At 44.3% G+C, this 18,605-nt stretch overlaps 1 protein-coding gene across 1 annotated transcript in view; it reads right to left on the reverse strand.

Moving 5' to 3' along the window:
* Positions 1-18,605, reverse strand: part of LOC125462404 (uncharacterized) — a 347,507-nt gene that overhangs the window by 325,722 nt on the left and 3,180 nt on the right. The window contains exon 4 of the mRNA XM_059653886.1: positions 13,363-13,433. Within this exon, the coding sequence (XP_059509869.1) occupies positions 13,363-13,433 (71 nt within the window). The remainder of the gene's footprint in view (positions 1-13,362; positions 13,434-18,605) is intronic.

The following is an 18,605-nucleotide window of genomic DNA, read 5'->3' on the forward strand; positions in this document are numbered from 1 at the left end:
TGTGGGATGCAGGCATCGCTGGCTGGACCAGCATTTCTTGCCCGTCCCTACTTGCCCTTGCAAAGGTAGTGGTGAGCTGCCTTCTAGAATCGCTGCAGTCCTCCTGCCGTGGGTTGACCCACAATGTTAGTAGGGAGGGAATTCCAGGACTTGGACCCAGCGACAGTGAAGGAACGGCAATGTATTTCCAAGTCAGGATGGTGAGTGGCTCAGAGGCGCTCTTGAAAGTGTTGGTGTTCCCATTGTATCTGCTGCCCTTGTCCTTCTAGATAAAAGTGGTTGTGAGTTTTGAAGGTACTGTCTGAGGATCTTTGGTTAATTTGTGCAGTGCATCTTGTAGACAGTACACACTGCTGCTACCGAGCTGTGGTAGAGAGAATGGATGCGTGGGGATGTGGTGCCAATAAAACAGGCTACTTTGTCCTAGATGATGTCAAATATTTGAATGTTGGTGGAGCTGCACTCATCCAGGCAAGTGGGGAGTATTCCATCACACTCCTGACTTATGCCTCGTAGACGGTGGGCAGGAATCAGGAGTATTTGTAGCTTCTCAGCTGCCCTTGCAGCCAGTAAATCAGCTGTGATAATGTGGACTACTTGTCACCTGACTTTGAGAGGGTCATAGATTTGTACTGCGCAAATATCACATGATTAGTTAGATGACATGAAGATGGCAACAGGGTGAACAAGTTAAAGCTGAGGTCAGAGTTTATTAAAAGCACAACAGACAATTCTCTTTTCACAGTTAGACAAGCAAGTTTTAGGGAGGAATTGTTTAAATTAGCCATGGTAGACAACATATTTGTGATGTTTGTCAGTGGTCAAACTGACTCTAAAGCAGACACTGCTGGAGAAACTCAGCGGGTCTGGCAGCCTCTGTAGAGAGAAAGCAGAGTTAACACTTTGAGTCCAGGGACCCTTCTTCAGAATTGATAGTAGCTAGGAAAAAGCAGGATACATAATGAAGACAGGAGTTGGGGGGGGGGGGGGGGGGCAGGATAAAGGATTGAGGGGATAAGCGAAGAGAGATCCCAGAGAAGAAAACAAGTTAGACAAAAAGATGGATAATCTGCCAGGGAGAAAGAAAAGCTGATAACAGGGAAAATAAGTGCATGAAAATGTGGAAAACAGCCCAAGTCATGACAGGGCCTAGGGTGTGGAGGTGGGTAAAGGACATGGAACAAGGAGACAGGCTTTAAAATTATTGTACTCAACATCGAGTCCTGAAGGCAACACGGTTCCTAGGTAAAAAATGAGATGCTGTTCTTCCATGTTGTGCTGAGCCTCACTTTGTGCACTGCAGCAAACCTGAGACAGACATTGGCCTGGAAGCATGGTGGTGTGTTGAAGTGGCAGGCAACTGGAAGCTCAGGGTAATACTTACATACAGAACGTAGGTGTTCCACAAATGTCACCCAGCCTTTGTTTCGTTTACTCAGTGTTGAGGAGACCACACTGTGAGCAATGAATACAGTAGACTATGTAAACTGCTGCTACTCTTGAAAGATGTGTATACAGCATTGGATAGTGAGGAGGGAGGTGATAAATCGGCAAGTGTTGTGCCCTCTACAATTGCAGGGGAAGGTGCCGTGAGGCTGTGGGAGGTGTTGGGCGCGAAGGAGGGTAAGATCAGGATGTCCTGGAGGAAACGGTCCCTGCAGAAGACTGACAAGGGATAGATGGGGAAGGTGTGCCTGGTGGTGGCATCCAACTGAAGGAGGCAGAAATAGCAGTTAAATGATCTTTTGAATGTAGCTACTAGTGGAGTGCTCAGTGAGGATGAGGGGGTCCGTATCGCTGTTGTGGGAGGGAAGGGAGGGAGTGAGGGCAGAAGTGCAGAAGATGAGTCAGACACAGCTGAGCACCAGTAATGGTGAATCCTCGTTTGAGGAAAAAAGGTGGACATTTCCACAGATAATAAAGTGTGAAGCTGGATGAACACAGCAGGCCAAGCAGCATCTCAGGAGCACAAGAGCTGACGTTTCGGGCCTAGACCCTTCATCAGAGAGGGGGATGGGGTGAGGGTTCTGGAATAAATAGGGAGAGAGGGGGAACCGGACCGAAGATGGAGAGAAAAGAAGATAGGTGGAGAGGAAAGTATAGGTGGGGAGGTAGGGAGGGGATAGGTCAGTCCAGGGAAGACGGACAGGTCAAGGAGGTGGGATGAGGTTAGTAGGAAGGAAATGGAGGTGTGGCTTGGGGTGGGAGGAAGGGATGGGTGAGAGGAAGAACAGGTTAGGGAGGCAGAGACAGGCTGGGCTGGTTTTGGGTTGCAGTGGGGGGGAGAGGAAGAGCTGGGCTGGTTGTGTGATGCAGTGGGGGGAGGGGTCGAGCTGGGCTGGTTTTGGGATGCAGTGGGGGAAGGGGAGATTTTGAAGCTGGTGAAGTCCACGTTGATACCATTGGGCTGCAGGGTTCCCAAGCGGAACATGAGTTGCTGTTCCTGCAACCTTCGGGTGGCATCAATGTGGCACTGCAGGAGGCCCATGATGGACATGTCGTCTAAGGAATGGGAGGGGGAGTTGAAATGGTTCGCGACTGGGAGGTGCAGTTGTTTGTTGTGAACCGAGCGGAAGTGTTCTGCAAAGCGGTCTCCAAGCCTCCGCTTGGTTTCCCCAATGTAGAGGTAGCCACACCGGGTACAGTGGATGCAGTATACCACATTGGCAGATGTGCAGGTGAACCTCTGCTTAATATGGAAAGTCATCTTGGGGCCTGGGATAGGGGTGAGGAAGGAGGTGTGGGAGCAAGTGTAGCACTTCCTGCGGTTGCAGGGAAAGGTGCCGGGTGTGGTGGTGTTGGAGGGCAGTGTGGAGCTAACAAGGGAGTCATGGAGAGAGTGGTCTCTCCGGAAAGCAGACAAGGGTGGGGATGGAAAAATGTCTTGGCTGGTGGGGTCAGATTGTAGATGGTGGAAGTGTCAGAGGATGATGCGTTGTATCCGGAGGTTAGTGGGGTGGTGTGCGAGAACGAGGGGGATCCTCTTTGGGCGGTTGTGGCAGGGGCAGGGTGTGAGGGATGTGTTGCGGGAAATGCGGGAGACGCGGTCAAGGGCGTTCTTGACCACTGTGGGGGGAAAGTTGCGGTCCTTGAAGAACTATTTCTAAAGCTCTTGATCTGATGATGCCAGTTTCTGCACAAATGTGGCAAAGAACAAGAGACTGACACAATGGAATGGAGTCCTTACAGAAAGCAGGGTATGAGGATGTATCGTTCAGGTAACTGTAGGAATGGTAGTGGCCAGCCTATTGCCAGGGATGGAAACAAGGAGATGTCAAGGAAGGGAAGGGAGGAGTCAGAGAAGGAGAAATGGTCATGTGCTGGAGACTGGACAGTATAAAACATTTAACGCACAACTTCTTTGTAGGAAACAGGGTATGAAGAAGACTTGCCTCAGGGAACGGAGACAGTAAGAACTGCCGATGCTGGAGTCAGAGATAACAGTGTGGAGCTGGATGAACACAGCAGGCCAGGCAGCATCAGAGGAGCAGGAAAGCTGACGTTTTGGGTTGGGACCCTTGGTCAGAAAACAAAAAGGGTCCCAACTCTAAAAGGTAACCTTCCCGTTCCTCTGACGCTGTCTGGCCTGCTGTGTTCCTCCTGCTGCGCATTGTTGTCTCAGAGCACAGTTTGAGAGCTCAGGAAGGCATATGGGTGAATATCAGCTGGAGATTGGGACAGAGCAGGTTGATCACCTTTTATGGTATAATCCTCAGATATGTCCACATGATTAGGTTTGTTTGTGATTATAAGCAGTGAATGGAAGGAGTTTTGTTTTTTTTCTGCAGAGCACTTTGCTTTATTAAAGAACATAAGGCACATTCTGTTGTTGGAATTACCTTGAGTTATCGATATCCAGCATAAAACCAACAGAACAGAGAAAGTGGGAATAAAAGCCTCTGATGGGAGATATAAACATTATTCTCCCATATTCACTTACTTCTCAAAAAAAATCTCTAATTCCCTCTCAAATAATGATTCTATTTCACCCTCCAGCTGGATGGTAAAACATTTCACATGGTTATAAACCACTGAGTGAAAAAGAAACAACTTCTTGCTTCAGAGATAATGGGAACTGCAGATGCTGGAGAATTCCAAGATAATAAAATGTGAGGCTGGATGAACACAGCAGGCCAAGCAGCATCTCAGGAGCACAAAAGCTGACGTTTCGGGCCTAGACCCTTCATCAGAGAGGGGGATGGGGAGAGGGAACTGGAATAAATAGGGAGAGAGGGGGAGGCGGACCGAAGATGGAGAGTAAAGAAGATAGGTGGAGAGAGTATAGGTGGGGAGGTAGGGAGGGGATAGGTCAGGCCAGGGAAGACGGACAGGTCAAGGAGGTGGGATGAGGTTAGTAGGTAGATGGGGGTGCGGCTTGGGGTGGGAGGAAGGGATGGGTGAGAGGAAGAACCGGTTAGGGAGGCAGAGACAGGTTGGACTGGTTTTGGGATGCAGTGGGTGGGGGTTAAGAGCTGGGCTGGTTGTGTGGTGCAGTGGGGGGAGGGGACGAACTGGGCTGGTTTAGGGATGCAGTAGGGGAAGGGGAGATTTTGAAACTGGTGAAGTCCACATTGATACCATTAGGCTGCAGGGTTGCCACAATGATGCCACCCGAAGGTTGCAGGAACAGCAACTCATATTCCGCCTGGGAACCCTGCAATCCCAGGATCCAAGAGGCTTTATAAGGCTCTAGTTAGGCCCCATTTAGAATACTGTGTCCAATTTTGGGACCCACACCTCAGGAAGGACATACTAGCCCTGGAGCATGTCCAGCGGAGATTCACACGGATGATCCCTGGAATGGTAGGCTTAACGTATGATTGAACAGCTAAGGATCCTGGGATTGTACTCATTAGAGTTTAGAAGGTTGAGGGGAGATCTAATAGAAACTTACAAGATAATGTATAGTTTAGAAGGGGTGGATGCTAGGAAGTTGTTTCCGTTAGGCGGGGAGACTAGGACCCGTGGGCACAGCCTTAAAATTAGAGGGGGTAAATTTAAAACTGAAATGAGACGATATTTCTTCAGCCAGAGAGTGGTGGAATTCATTGCCGCAGAGTGCAGTGGAGGTCAGGACATTGGATGCCTTCAAGGCAGAGATCGACAAATTCTTGATCTCAAAAGGAATCAAGGGTTACAGGGAGAGTGCGGGGAAGTGGTGTTGAAATGCCCATCAGCCATGATATAAATGGCAGAGTGGACTTGATGGGCCGAATGGCCTTACTTCCACTCCTATGTCTTATGGTCTTATGGACTGTACATAACAGGGAGTGGGTCATAGTCAGCCCTCTGCGTCCAGTGCGATCAGATGGGGGGAGTCGTTTGAAGTCAGTTGAGGAACTGCATAGAGATCAGTCCGTGATCTGTTCAGTCATCAGTCAGAGCTGTCTGTCCAAGTCTGACAAGTTGGGGGAAGTGGGAATGGTCACTCCCGAAGTCCACCCACTAAATATCAAAACGTGGGAGAGGTTTATTAGGAGCCACCACTGCAAGAGGAAAGCTGGGGAACTTAATTGTGAGGATGGGTGGCAACATGCTCGGACAGGGGGTTACTGGGTGTTTGGGGGGGGGGGGGCAACTCAACATATAGAAGGTGGAAGCCTCTCAAGCATAAAAGGGAATGGGTAATGCTGGAGGTGGGGTTGGGGCAAGGGAGATGGTGGAATCATTGACAACCAGCAACACCAGGCTTTGATGAGGATAACACCTGTATATTTACTACATCAGGCATGTTGATTCAATGTTGATTCGTATTTGGGCAGTACATGTCTCTGTGGTTAGCACTGCTGGCTCTCATTGACCCGAGTTCAAGTCCAGCCTCAGGTGACTCCCCATGTGGAGTTTGCATATTCTCCGAGTGTCTGCCGGTTGCCTCTCACTGTCCAAAGGTTAGGTGGATTGGCTTTGCTGAATTGCCCAGTAGCGTCCAGAGATGTGCAGGCTAGGTGGATTAGCCACAGTAAATGCGGGATTACGGGGACAAGGGGAATGCTGTCTGGAGGGTCAATGTGGTCTCAATGGGCTAAATGGTGTCCACCTACACTGTGGGGATTCTATGATATGCTGGGGGATGAAAATGCAGAGATGAAGAGTTAGATGGATGGATTGAGTTGGAAGGTGGTGAAGTTCAAGGCCAATAGGTTGACTGGCTACAAGAAGGGAATGTGTATATTTTTGAGTTCAAAGCATAAGAGGTTGAGTTTGAGCCACACTGTGTGAATGGTGACTGCTGTTTCATTCAATTATGTTGCAAATAACAAGTGCGCGATAGACCTTAAAATAGATGTTCCCACGCCCACAGTGAGTAGGGTAAGTGTTTCATTCTGTGAATGAGGGGGCTTCACTTTGATGCAATTTGAGGCACTTCAAAGGGTAACAGTGTAACAAGGACACCCATACAATACTGCAGAAAGACACTAGTGAGCCTTAGGCATTTACTTACAATGTGAACTACAAATCCTGGCGCCAAATGCTCTTGACCACAACATGTAACATCAAGGAATCAAACCCAGTAATGGCTTTGACACACAAGCAATGTATTGTGGCCTGGAAAGATTCACCCTCGTTCACAACATAGCAAGGATACAACACCGAGAGTAAAGAAGTGGATCGCAGTACACGGGCATCAAGTAGTATGTCTCATCATGCAACAAGAAAGCATGGCAGAGTGAATAGAAATTTGGATTGTTAATGAAATGAGTAGATGGATTCATTACAGAAGATAATGGGGCAACTGGTACAGACAAGTGTAGATAAGAAATTCCTCCTTTAATAAAGAACGGACTATAAGATAGCTAAGAAACTCAACATTGACGTGCGCCCAAAAGGCAGGAATGAGTAAGCAAGCCTTGGCCATATTGTTCAGTTCTTAATTATACAAATTGTGTCTTAGGATTGAAGGGTAACTGTAGCAACACCCTTGTCGAAAACGGAAAAAAAGAATAAACTGAATAACTATAAACTAATCAATCTAAATGCCAATGATGTTCAAATTCTTGAAATCCAAAATCAGAGGTCAAAGTAATTGGCATGGTTTGCGTGGTTTAAACAGGGTCAACCTACCAGAATATGTTGGAGACTCGCCACGTCTCATAATGAGAACATTCGTTAAAAGCAACTAAAATGAATGATGAAGGCAACACAATAGGTTCAGGGGGTTAAATGCATCAACCCATACTTTAGGAGGAATCCCAGTGCAGCGTTCACCCATCCAAAAACCCTGTGAAGTCCGAAGGACCTGGCTATTCAATCTCAGACCTCTACGCCATAAAGAAACGGGCACAGTGGCTCCGTGGTTAGCAAAGCTGCCTCACAGCGCCAGGGAACTGGGTTCAATTCCACTCTTGGGTGACTGTGCAAACTCCACACAGACATTCTCCCAGTGTCTGCAGGAGTTTCCTCCCAGTCCAAAAGGTGATGCAAGCTAGGTGGATTGGCCGTGCTAAATTGCCCGTAGTGTGCAGGGATGTGTAGATCAGGTGGGTTATACAGGGATGGGTCTGGGTGGTCTCTGAGGGTCTGTGTGGACTTGTTGGGCTAAATGGCCTGTTTCCACATTGTAGGATTTAAAATGAAAATACTCTGGGTTTGGGTTGCTGCTTGACTTGCAGAAAAGCGTCACTAGACTTGGGCAAATTATCAGTATTAGTCAGCATGAAGGGCCTTGGTGTCTGTAAAGGAGCGATCAGATTGTTGAGAGGAAGAGGGGCTGCACAGTGGCTCAGTGGTTAGCCTCACAGCAACAGGAACCCGCGTTTGATCTCAGCCTGAGGTAACTGTCTGTCTGGAGTTTGTACATTCTCCGTGTGTCTGACTTTCTGATGGATGCTCCAGTTTCCTCCCACAGTCCGAAGATGTGCACGCTAGCTGGGTTGGCCATGCTAAATTACCCATAGTGTCCAGGGATGTGCAGGCTGCGTGGGTTAGCCATGGGAAACAGAGGGTTACAGTGATAGGGTGGGTCTGGATGGATGTTTTTTGGAGGGCCAAATGGTCTCTTCCTGCACCATAGGGATTCTATAATTTAAAGAGACTGAAGTTGGAGGATGTCTGCCATGATTTTCATGGCTAATCGGAGATACCGTGTCTCAGGTTTGGCTTCTTTGAACAGTTCTGGCAAGTACTTATTTTATTTTTAAATTCAATCTAACGGTTGGTGTCCTTGCCCAAGGGTAAATTGAAATTTCAGTTGGGACCTGAAGTAGGACTTAGTCATATACAAAAGGAAATCCCTTGTTCATCTTTGTCCAATATGGCAGGCAGAATTTGGCATTTCAGGAGATCAGATGGCACCTGAAGGTGGTCAATGATTCAATTTAATCCCCCTAGTTCTGACGTATAGCCATACCAAACTCACATTAACTCTTTCTCTCCTCTGTGGGTGCCTGTTAATTAAATGTTTAAATTACCACATGGATCAGTTCTTGAGTGATTGGGCTGGAAGTTGGACTTTGCCACTGGGTTCCCTATGTGCTGGAAAAACATTGAGAAGGAAGGTGAAAGAAAAAGTTGCATCCAGGAAGATGCAGACAGGTTCGCAGACAGCAGATGTGCAGCTAAGTGTGAGCTAACCTATTGAGACGGAATGCAAGGAATAGAAACATAAGAACAATGGAAAACTCCTGAAGTCTATGGCCAAACAGAGGTCAGGGCCTTAAACACCCAATCACAGAAAGGGCTCAGTGGATAAAGTCATTCTTGGAGAAGAACATGCAGGTCAAAAAAGTAATAATGAATTAATACAAATTACTAGTTCGGCAAGTTACACTAGTTTAGTTACTGTTGGCCCAGAATAATGTTCTGATCTTAGAACCATAGGATGCTACAGTGTAGAAGCAGGCCATTCAGCCTGTCAAGTTCACACTGGCCCTCAAAAGGAGCAAAACACCCAGATCCACCTCCCTATCCCTGTAGCCCTGCATTTCCCAGGGCTAATTCACCCAACCTACACAATCCTGGACACTATAGCATGGCCAATCCATCTAACCTCTACATCTTTGGGCTGTGGGAAGAAACCCACACAAACACAGCGAGAATGTGCAAACACCACACAGACAGCCACCCAGGGCTGCAATCGAACTCAGGCCCCTGGAGCTGTAAAGCAGCATTGCAACCACTAAACCACCATGCCACACGACATTGCTAAAGCCCATCCAATTAAATGCCTCAATTATATACACTTTCTACTTTATAGTTTCTAGTGGGAATGGTTCAAATCTTCTGCTTCATTACCATATCAGTTACATTTTTTGTACATTTTCCAGATCAGATGCATGCATTCTGTAGTGGCAATGCCAATGATTACAGAGAATATTCCAGATGGGGCATGACCAACGTTCCAAGAAATGCTCCAATTATTTCTTTGGATCTGTTCTTTCTTTGTGCAAAAAAAAAACTTTCCTGAGACAGTGATATGGTATCCCTGATCATGCTCAGGGCACTGGCACACTGCTCTAATGCCAGACTGAGGAATGAGGATAACCCAGAGTGGACTTCTCCTCATCAATTACACCTCCACTTCAACTGCTGGCCTTATTTCATTGGGGAATGCTAACATAGCTGAGCTATGAGGAAGGGTCACCAGATCCAAAACATTAACTCTGATTTCTCTTCACGGATGCTGCCAGACCTGCTGAACTTTTCCAGCAATTTCTGTTTTTGTTTCTGATTACAGGATCAGCAGTCCTCTTGGTTTTTAGTTATCCCTCAAGGATTATTTTTTTTAAAAAAACTCAGCCTCCTCTTCTTACTCTGTGTAAATTATTGCTCCTTTTGGAGATTTGATATTCTTGCATCAATCTTGATGATGACAGCATGTCACTTTCTTCTATAGTACTCAAAGTGAAAAACTGCAACTCTGCAACTCCAGAGGCAAAAGCAGAAACTTTTCATTCCTTGAACCAACAAATAAATGAAAGATGGAAGCGTGCCAGGACAAAACAGTGAAGTCACCCCGGTTGTCTGAACACAATATGTTCCTTTAAAGGTCTTCTCTAGAAGCACCACTCAATGGATTGCAAGCCTGGCGCCTGATCAACAGATCCTAGAACTGGCCAAGAATTGTAACACAATGCTCCGGTAGCCCCAACAGAACTAAGAGTTACTCACACTCATTTTACTGTCTTCTTTTTTTGGTCACAATTAAACCGATTTATTTTTGAAACTCTCACAGACACAATATTAGCAGAATTCATTTTTCTTTGCTGAAGGGTGCTAAATGTTCTTTTGTCACCAACAGTAGAAAGAAAAAAATGGAAATTGTCTCAAGACGACACAAAGAATGGGAGTGAGAGTAGGTGAAGAATGACGGATAGTGAAAGGGAACATACAAGAGGGCAAATACCATTATAAACATTTTCAGCTACATGTAAAAAAAAGTCACAGAACAGCAAGAAGGCATATGTCCACGAGTTAATCATAAAACACCAAAGTCAAAATTTGTGATGATCTCTGAGAAATTTGTGAACCAGGGCTGCTGAATGATTTTGTTCATATCAATGCTGCCAAGCACATACCCTTTCCTCTCCCCTCACTGTTGACAGATCCACACAGGGGGCACAGAGCCAAGCCCACATCACATTTCATAGTTCTGCCAAACCTCAACGTCCCCCCTCCAGAGGATAGCGCTGGACCACAGGACCCTCTTCCAAGCTGCCAATCCCCGACAGCAGCCCAACCGCGCGCCCCCCCCCCCCCCCACCAAAGTGCTGACAAACTCCAGAATTCTTAACATTTGTCATACACAGAGGCCCAAATCCTGCAAAATCTCCCTTATTTATCTTCAAGCAAACACCATCTTGTTCAGTATCAGCTTCAACAATATGGTGAGGAATAAGTCAAACTCTCATGTAAAGTAATACATATAAGACATGTATCATTTATGTTACAAACATTAAGAAATTTGAATAGGACGTTATAGCCCCTTGAGCTAGCACTGCAGTTCAAGATTATCATCCTGGGTTAGGTGCTCTTCAGGGGGTCAGTATGAACTCAGTTGGCTGAATGGCCTGGTTCCACACTGTAGGGGTTGTATAATTAGCTTCAATTTCACTTTCTTTTCCTCGTGCCCTGATTCCACAGGAGATAAACTGTCTGTCTCAGCCTTAAACATCTTCAACAATGGAGCCACCGTAGCCCTCTGTGGTGAAACATTCTGAAGATTCACTGCCCTTCTACATGAAGATTCTCCTCATCTCAATCTGAGATGATTTCTTTATCCGAGGCTGTGCACCACGTTCTGGATTTGAGGCGAAACAATTTCTCAGCACTTACTACGAGAAGCCCCTTCAGAGTTTTGTGTACTCCAGTGAGATTACCTCCCATTTTTCCCCCCACTGATATGAAGGTGGTGGTACAGGAAAGGTGTCTGGTCTAATTTACTCAGCATCTCATTCCAGAGACCTTTCCTGTACCACCACCTTCCCCAAGTATGGAAATGAAAATTGCACACCATATTTCAGGAGTGGTCCCAAAGTCCCCTATCGCTGAAACAAGGTTTCTTTATTCCTGTACTCCAATCTACCTACAGTAAAAGGCCAACACACCATTTGCATCCCAAATTGCTTGCTATACCTGAATGCTGCGATGGTTCTTGTACATGTCTACCCACGTTTCCCTGATCATTGGCCTCAAGAAGTTTGATATCTGTAAAAACAATATTCTGCTTTTTTTTCATTTGTACAGCCTTACATTTGAAACCTAAGTTGAATAATGTCATATTTCTGCACCTTGTTGTTCGCTCACTTGACCTGTCTTTACCTTTACGCAGCCTCTTTATATCCTCCTCAATGCTTGCTCTTTCACAGAACACCGGTCAGTTCTGGAATTTGGTCATGAAATAGAATCTGACTTACTCAAAAAGTGGATCAGAACTTCTGGTCAATAAAGCAAAATCTTCCATTTTTATGAAAACAGTGTTAGAAATACCACGGGAGATCTGATAATTTTTTAAAATCCTCTGAATTGTGCAAAGTTCCTATAAACGTCATGTTTAGCTCCAAATTGATTTTGGAAGGCACTTTAGAGGGAGCTGTGATGTCTGTAATGTAACAGAACATGTTTTCTTTCTCTCTGACTGACATTGATCTTTTCCAAGTTTTAAGAGATGACTGAACTGTTGCATTCGTACAAGAATAGCAACAGATCACTCAGCAACAGACCACCGCCAACAACAGGTCATATTGTAGTGACTCTACTCGGTAAATGAGTTGTAACTGTTGGCTTTGAAGTATAAGAACAGTGTTTTTTTAAATAGGCACTCTGCAGTTTAAGAGAAAACGTAGCTGTCTTAGGGTCTCCAAGGTGAATTCTAAAAAAGGAGTGAAAGTCAAAGAAATGAAAATTGTATCCTCTCCTCTGACCCATTTCCTCTTGAACATAGAACAGTACAACACAGGAACAGGCCTTTTGGCCCACAATGTTGTGCTGAACATGACACCAAATTAAACTGATCCTTCCTGCCTACCCTTGGTCCATATGCCTCCATTCATTGCCATTCATCTAAAGGCCCCTTAACCACCCCTATCATATCAGCCTCCACCACTGGCACGACATTCCAGACTCCTACCACTGTGTTAAAAAACAACTTGCCCCTAACATTTCCTTTGAGCTTTCCCCATTTACTTTAAATGCATTACCTCTTGTATTACACATTTGAACTCTGCAAAAAGGATTCTGACTGTCAAGTCTATCTACGCCTCTCATAATTTTATAAACTTCTATCAGATCTTCCCTCAGCCTCCACCGTTCCAGAGAAAACAACAACAATTTGTCCAGCCTCTCTTTACAGCTCATACCCTCTAATCCAGGCAGCATCCTGGTAAGCCTCTTCTGCACCCTCTCCAAGTCTTCCACATCCTTCCTATAATGTGGCAACCAGAAATGAACTAAATACTCTGAGTGTGGCGAACCAAAGTTTTATAAAGCTGCAACATCATTTCCAGACTCTTGTACTTAATTCCCCAACGAAGCATGCCACGTGTCTTCTCTACCACCCTATCTACTCATGTGGCCTCTTTCAAGATGCTATGGACTAGGACCCCAAGATTCCTCTGTACATCAGTGCTATTAAAGGGTCCTGCCATTATAATTTCCCCCAAATTTGATCTCACAAAGTGTAGCACCTCACTCCTGCACGGATTAAACTTCATCTGTGATTTTTGCAGCCTTATCTGCAACTGATCTACATCCGGCTGCATCCTTTGACAACCTTCTACACTATCCACAGCTCCACTGATCTTTCAGTGCAGCTTCAAGAATCAGTCCCTTCCTTCAGAATGGAAAGGGCCACTGTCAGTTAGCATCGTAGATCTGCAGCTGGTTCACAGTCAGAATGTACACTAAGTTTGTGAATGGATACAGTACCTTAGCTTTTCCTGACCTGGGAGAAGTTCCACGTCATTTGACATCGAGCCTTTAATCTCTGTATTTCTAAGCTGAAAACATAAATTGATAGTTCAGAATTGAAAGTAAAGACTGTGTCTTCGCTGAGTTACAATATTTAATAGACAAATCTTCACAGAGTCATAGAATTGTTATGGCACGGAGAGAGACCATTCGACCATGTCCGCTCCAGTTCTATTGGCACTATGTAATCCCCATATTATCCCATTTCCCTCTTGAACGCATCTGTCCATTTGAGAAACTGGATTCCATTTATTGTCATCACATTCTATTTTATCCCTAAAAACAGTTAAGCACACTTATAGTATTTGACAGGAATAAGGCACCACCTCCCTCGGAGAGGCAAAGAGCAAGAGCCAACATTAAGATCAATTTTCTTTTTCACAATATTTCAACCCTTGTTCTGAAATGCCTTGTTCAAGATAATACCATGCGAACCCAGGGCTCCTGGCCCAGAGACAAGTTCCACCTGTTCCAGAGGTGTGCAGCAACATGTTTGAGCAGGTTGATTATAGCAAATATCTAAGATGCTGTGCTGCTTGGGGTAATTGTGACACAGAGTGGTGTCTGTACCTCTGAGCCAGGAGGCCTGGGGTCAAGTCTCACCTGAACCAGGAGGTGTGTAATAACATTTCTGAACAGGTTGATTAAAAATGTCTGGGGGCTATGTAAATATTTTTTCACATTCTGTGTCATGAACAGAAATTATGCTGCCTACACCACCACCACACTTTTAATGTTTTTCAATGCAGACAATTCCCATGATCATCTCTCCAGCTCAGCCACTAATTTTGGTAGAAGCTATCCACTCCAAATGCAAACTCCGCAGATTTTTGCATTTTACAATTTTAGCAGAGGGAGGTGGTGGCAACCTCACGGTTACATCTCTGGTCTAGTTATTGAAAATATCATTTTAATGTTCTGGACATATGGGTTCGAATCCACCATGGCAGATGACAAAATTTAAATTTAATAAAAAAACTACAATTAAAAAGCTAGCCTAATAGCGATCACGTAATTGTCAATTGATGAACCGAACGGGCTTCTACGACAATGCCCATTCGGGACGGGAATTGAATTAAATTAGCTTTGTCACATGTACTCAAATGAGAAAAGTCTATGGTCGCCACATTACAACACCATCTTAGGTATGAAGATACCTGGGTACAGATACTCAAGATCAAATTCTTAGGAAACAAAGACAAATTTAGAAAGGTAGAAGTAAAGGAATCTGCCATCCTTACCTGGTCTGGCCTCATGTGACTCTAGAACCACAGCAACATGGTTGACTCTTAATTACCTCTGGACAATAAATGCCAATAAAACCTCATCCTATAATTTTGTTATAACAACATGAACACCCAGTAACTCTGAATTTCAGTTCAAAAACACACTATTGCTCTTTGCACAGTACTATGCTGTGTATGAAAAGATAACAGTTTTTTTTCTGGCATTGCCAATGAATCAAATCTCAATAAAACTGAATCAGTTTTGTGGCAGTTTAAAATATCTCACATCAGACAGGGAAATGACAGGAAAATATAAAAACACATCATAATCTGATGTTGGCAGGTGGAAGCATGCCATGAAATGTAGCCCTTGGATTTTAAAGGGAGCGGAGGTTGGGGAAGAAGAATTGAGAAAAGGAACAATGATAATAAAAGAAAGAGCTGCTAAGTGAAAGCTCATCGGATCACCGTGCTATTGCAGGGGTATACTGTGTACATTCAACAATGTGCAGTTTGCTTTATAAATGAAACAGAAAGAATGTTTTATTCAATCAGCTTATGTTTTATTTAACAGCTCTTCCTGACTAGAGATGAGCAATTGCATTGAGTTGTGCCATATTTTATCATTTGACCATCTTCATCTATAGAGATAGGAATATAAGCTATTCAAAAGCAATCATAAACTGTATGTAAAAATAACAAATGGCTGGCAGTGGCTTCCAAATGAAATATAATGCAAACATATCAGGACCTGTTTAAAAACTTGCAACCTTCCAAGAATGTCTAAGATGCCATCAGGACTAAAAAGATGACGTATTATCCCAGAAATAACTAAACACCCTTTTGTTTTCCCCCACTGCATTATGCATACTGCTGAGGGACCACTGACAAGTCAGCTTCTTTGTCAAAAGGGCAGCTTGAAGCTGCTTTGGGCAAGATGTTGGCCCCATGGGAGATTGGCGACTGCCACGTTCAGCCCTCAATGACCTCTGTCTTACGGATGACCGAGCACAAAGACCCAACTGAAAGAAGAATATTGACAGAGCGAGGCTGGGTCAACGGACCAGGGCACACGGTGGCAGAAGATGTGTCGAATGAATTTCTCACCTCATTAGCCAAAATGTCAAGCAATATAAGGCTGGCCAATCACCCATTAAACGCAAGAACTGCAAAGTGAGGAAGAGTTGCAAAGCAAGATTGGAGGGTGCTAAGAGTGATGTATACGAATGATGGAAAGCTGCTGTAAACAAACTTACGATGAAGCACGTAATGAAAGCAGACGGTTCGACAGGGAGATGAAGTGGTGTCAGTGACTGCATTCCTTATTAAGGGCATTCAATTACAAAAGTCCATTTTGCAACTGTTACTTCCCTCACTCTCTGAAGTCACTCCAAGGATTTCTTTGGGCTAAAATCTAAAGAACCTCAGAGGCTGGAAATCAGAAGAAAAAAAAACAAAAAATTGCTGGACAGTCTCAGCAAGTCTGGCAGCTTGCGTGGACAGAAGGTTCAGTTAATGTTGCGAGTCCATGGGCCCTTCTCAGCACCTGCTGCATTTTCTCCACAAAGTGCCGACAGTCCTGCTGAGTTTCTCCAGCATATTCTGTTTTTGATTTTGCTGGGGTCATGGCAATAATTAAAGAATGCTGTGGTCAACAAAGTTGAACTGGACTTTTGCAGTTGCCTAACCTACATACTGTTTGTCATTAGAACAATTTTGTTCTGTTTATTTTTATCAAACAAGTTTTTAATTACCTATAATATTTTCTTTTTTCGTTAAAGGACACATCGCTTTGAATTGGCAAATTGTTCAATAAGCTGTAAAGCAGCAGTGTTTGTACGAGAGGAATCGGAGTGAGACTGAAAGCTGACACCACTAGCTCAAACAGGTTCTTCAGATTACTGCAATATCTTGACAGCCAGAAGATAAATGGAAAATGGTACAGACTGAACTCTGCTCACAGACATGTCGGAAAGATACAGATCTTTTCACAAGATCACAGGCTTAATGTTTTAATGAAGACCTATGAATCAGGTCGCAGTTGGAGTTGTTGGTTGGTTCGCTGAGCTGACTGGTTTTCATGCAAACGTTTCATCTCCCTTCTAGGTGACACCTGCAGTGCTGTGTAGCCTCTGTTGAAGCGCCTTTGTTCTGTCCTATTCTTAATTTATATGGATCCAGTCTGTCATGGTGGACAGTTTTATACTGTAGTGGTATATAAATAGGGTCTATTTCAATGTGTTTGTTTATCACATCGACGGTTGAAAACCAGACGTCTAGGAATTTTCATGCCTGTCTTCATTTTGTTTGTTCTAGTACTGTAACCTTGTCCCAGTTAAATTGATGTCCTTCTTTGTCCGAGTGTATTGCAACAAGGGAGACTTGGTTGTGCGGTTTTGTGCAGGTTAATGTTCATATATCCTGGTGGCAAGTTTCCTTCCCATCTGTCCTATGTAGTATTTCTCACAGTTGTTGCATGATATTTTGTATATCATGTTTCTCCTGCTCATTGGAGCTGTGCAGTCTTTCATCTTTGAGCGTAACTGGCAAAGTGTGGCTGTTGGTTTGTGTGCTATCCTTATTCCAAGAGGTTGTAGGAGTCTCGTAGTCAGTTCTGATGTGTTTCTAATGTAGGGTAGGGTGGCCAACATGCCGGGGCGTACAGTGTCTTTTTGGTGGTGTTTATTTGCCAGACATCAGCAGACGAAGCTGTTAGGAGACCCATTGTTTGTAAAGCCTTTGTGCAGGTGTTCCTGTTCATTTTTGTGCCGCACCAGGGTGTTGCAGTGTGTTATTGCTCAGAGTCATGACACAATGTCCACAAACAGACTGGCCACCCTACCTTGTTAGAAACTCATCAAAACTGGCAACAAGACTCCTACAACCTCTCGGAATAAGGGTAACACTCAAACCAACATCCACACTTTGTCTTTGAGACAAAAAGTGGCAAAGAAGGCCCACACCCACAATGAGCAGGACAAATGTGATACACAAAATATGATGCAGCAACTGCAAGAAACACCACATAGGACAGACATGCAGGAAACCAGTCATCAGGATACATGAACTCCAACTCACAGCAAAACAGCACAACCAACTCTCCATTTCTATTCACGCCATCAAAAAAGGACATCAGTTTAACTGGGACAACGTAACAGTGCTAGGACAAGCACAAGTATTCCTGGAGACTTAAATTGCACTACTGGTTGAAAACTAAGAAAAAAATCATGTTGAAATAGACCCTATCTACATACAAGTACAGTACAAAACCAGAAACAGAACTACCCACCTATACAGACCATACCCTATAAATTTAGAGCAGGACAGAACAACAGCACTTCAATGGAGGCTACATAGCACTGACAATGTCACCTTGAAGGGAGATGAAACTTTTGCATGAAAACCAGTCAGCTCAGCGAGCCAACCAACAACTCCAGATCACAAGGATGGCTCGATATTTTATAGCTATAAAACAAATATTTAATTTGAGGTTCTGCCAGCTTCCCTGTCCTGGATAACTTGGTCAGAAGGACCTGCTTGAAGGTGATTTCTCCCACCTCGTCACATTGGGGTGCCAGCCTCACATTTTGTATCACCAGAAAACAAATTGTGCAAAAAAAAAAGGAAACACACACCCACTTCATGCCCTGCAAAAGCAGCTTTGCAAAAAAAAAGTGCTCAAAATGACTTTGCATGACAGAACCCACCAGCACAAGTTGCATTTGCTGTGAGACAATGCAATTAAACAAAAAAAAATGCATGACAAAATAAATAAAACAAAACTATTCCGGTGAGAAATCCAATAGAGGCTAAGTAACTACAAATATCAAGTTCGACTTTGTTGATCAGATTAAAGCAGGTTCTACACTTTAGTCAATCAGCAGTAATATGGAAATGTCGGCAATTTAAACTCGAGTTAAATTACAGCCAACTATGCTTCATCAATTCATAGCTAAAACATTTCCAGGTCATACA

This window comes from Stegostoma tigrinum, chromosome 23, assembly GCF_030684315.1.
Source record: "Stegostoma tigrinum isolate sSteTig4 chromosome 23, sSteTig4.hap1, whole genome shotgun sequence".
NCBI classification, from domain to species: Eukaryota; Metazoa; Chordata; class Chondrichthyes; order Orectolobiformes; family Stegostomatidae; genus Stegostoma; species Stegostoma tigrinum.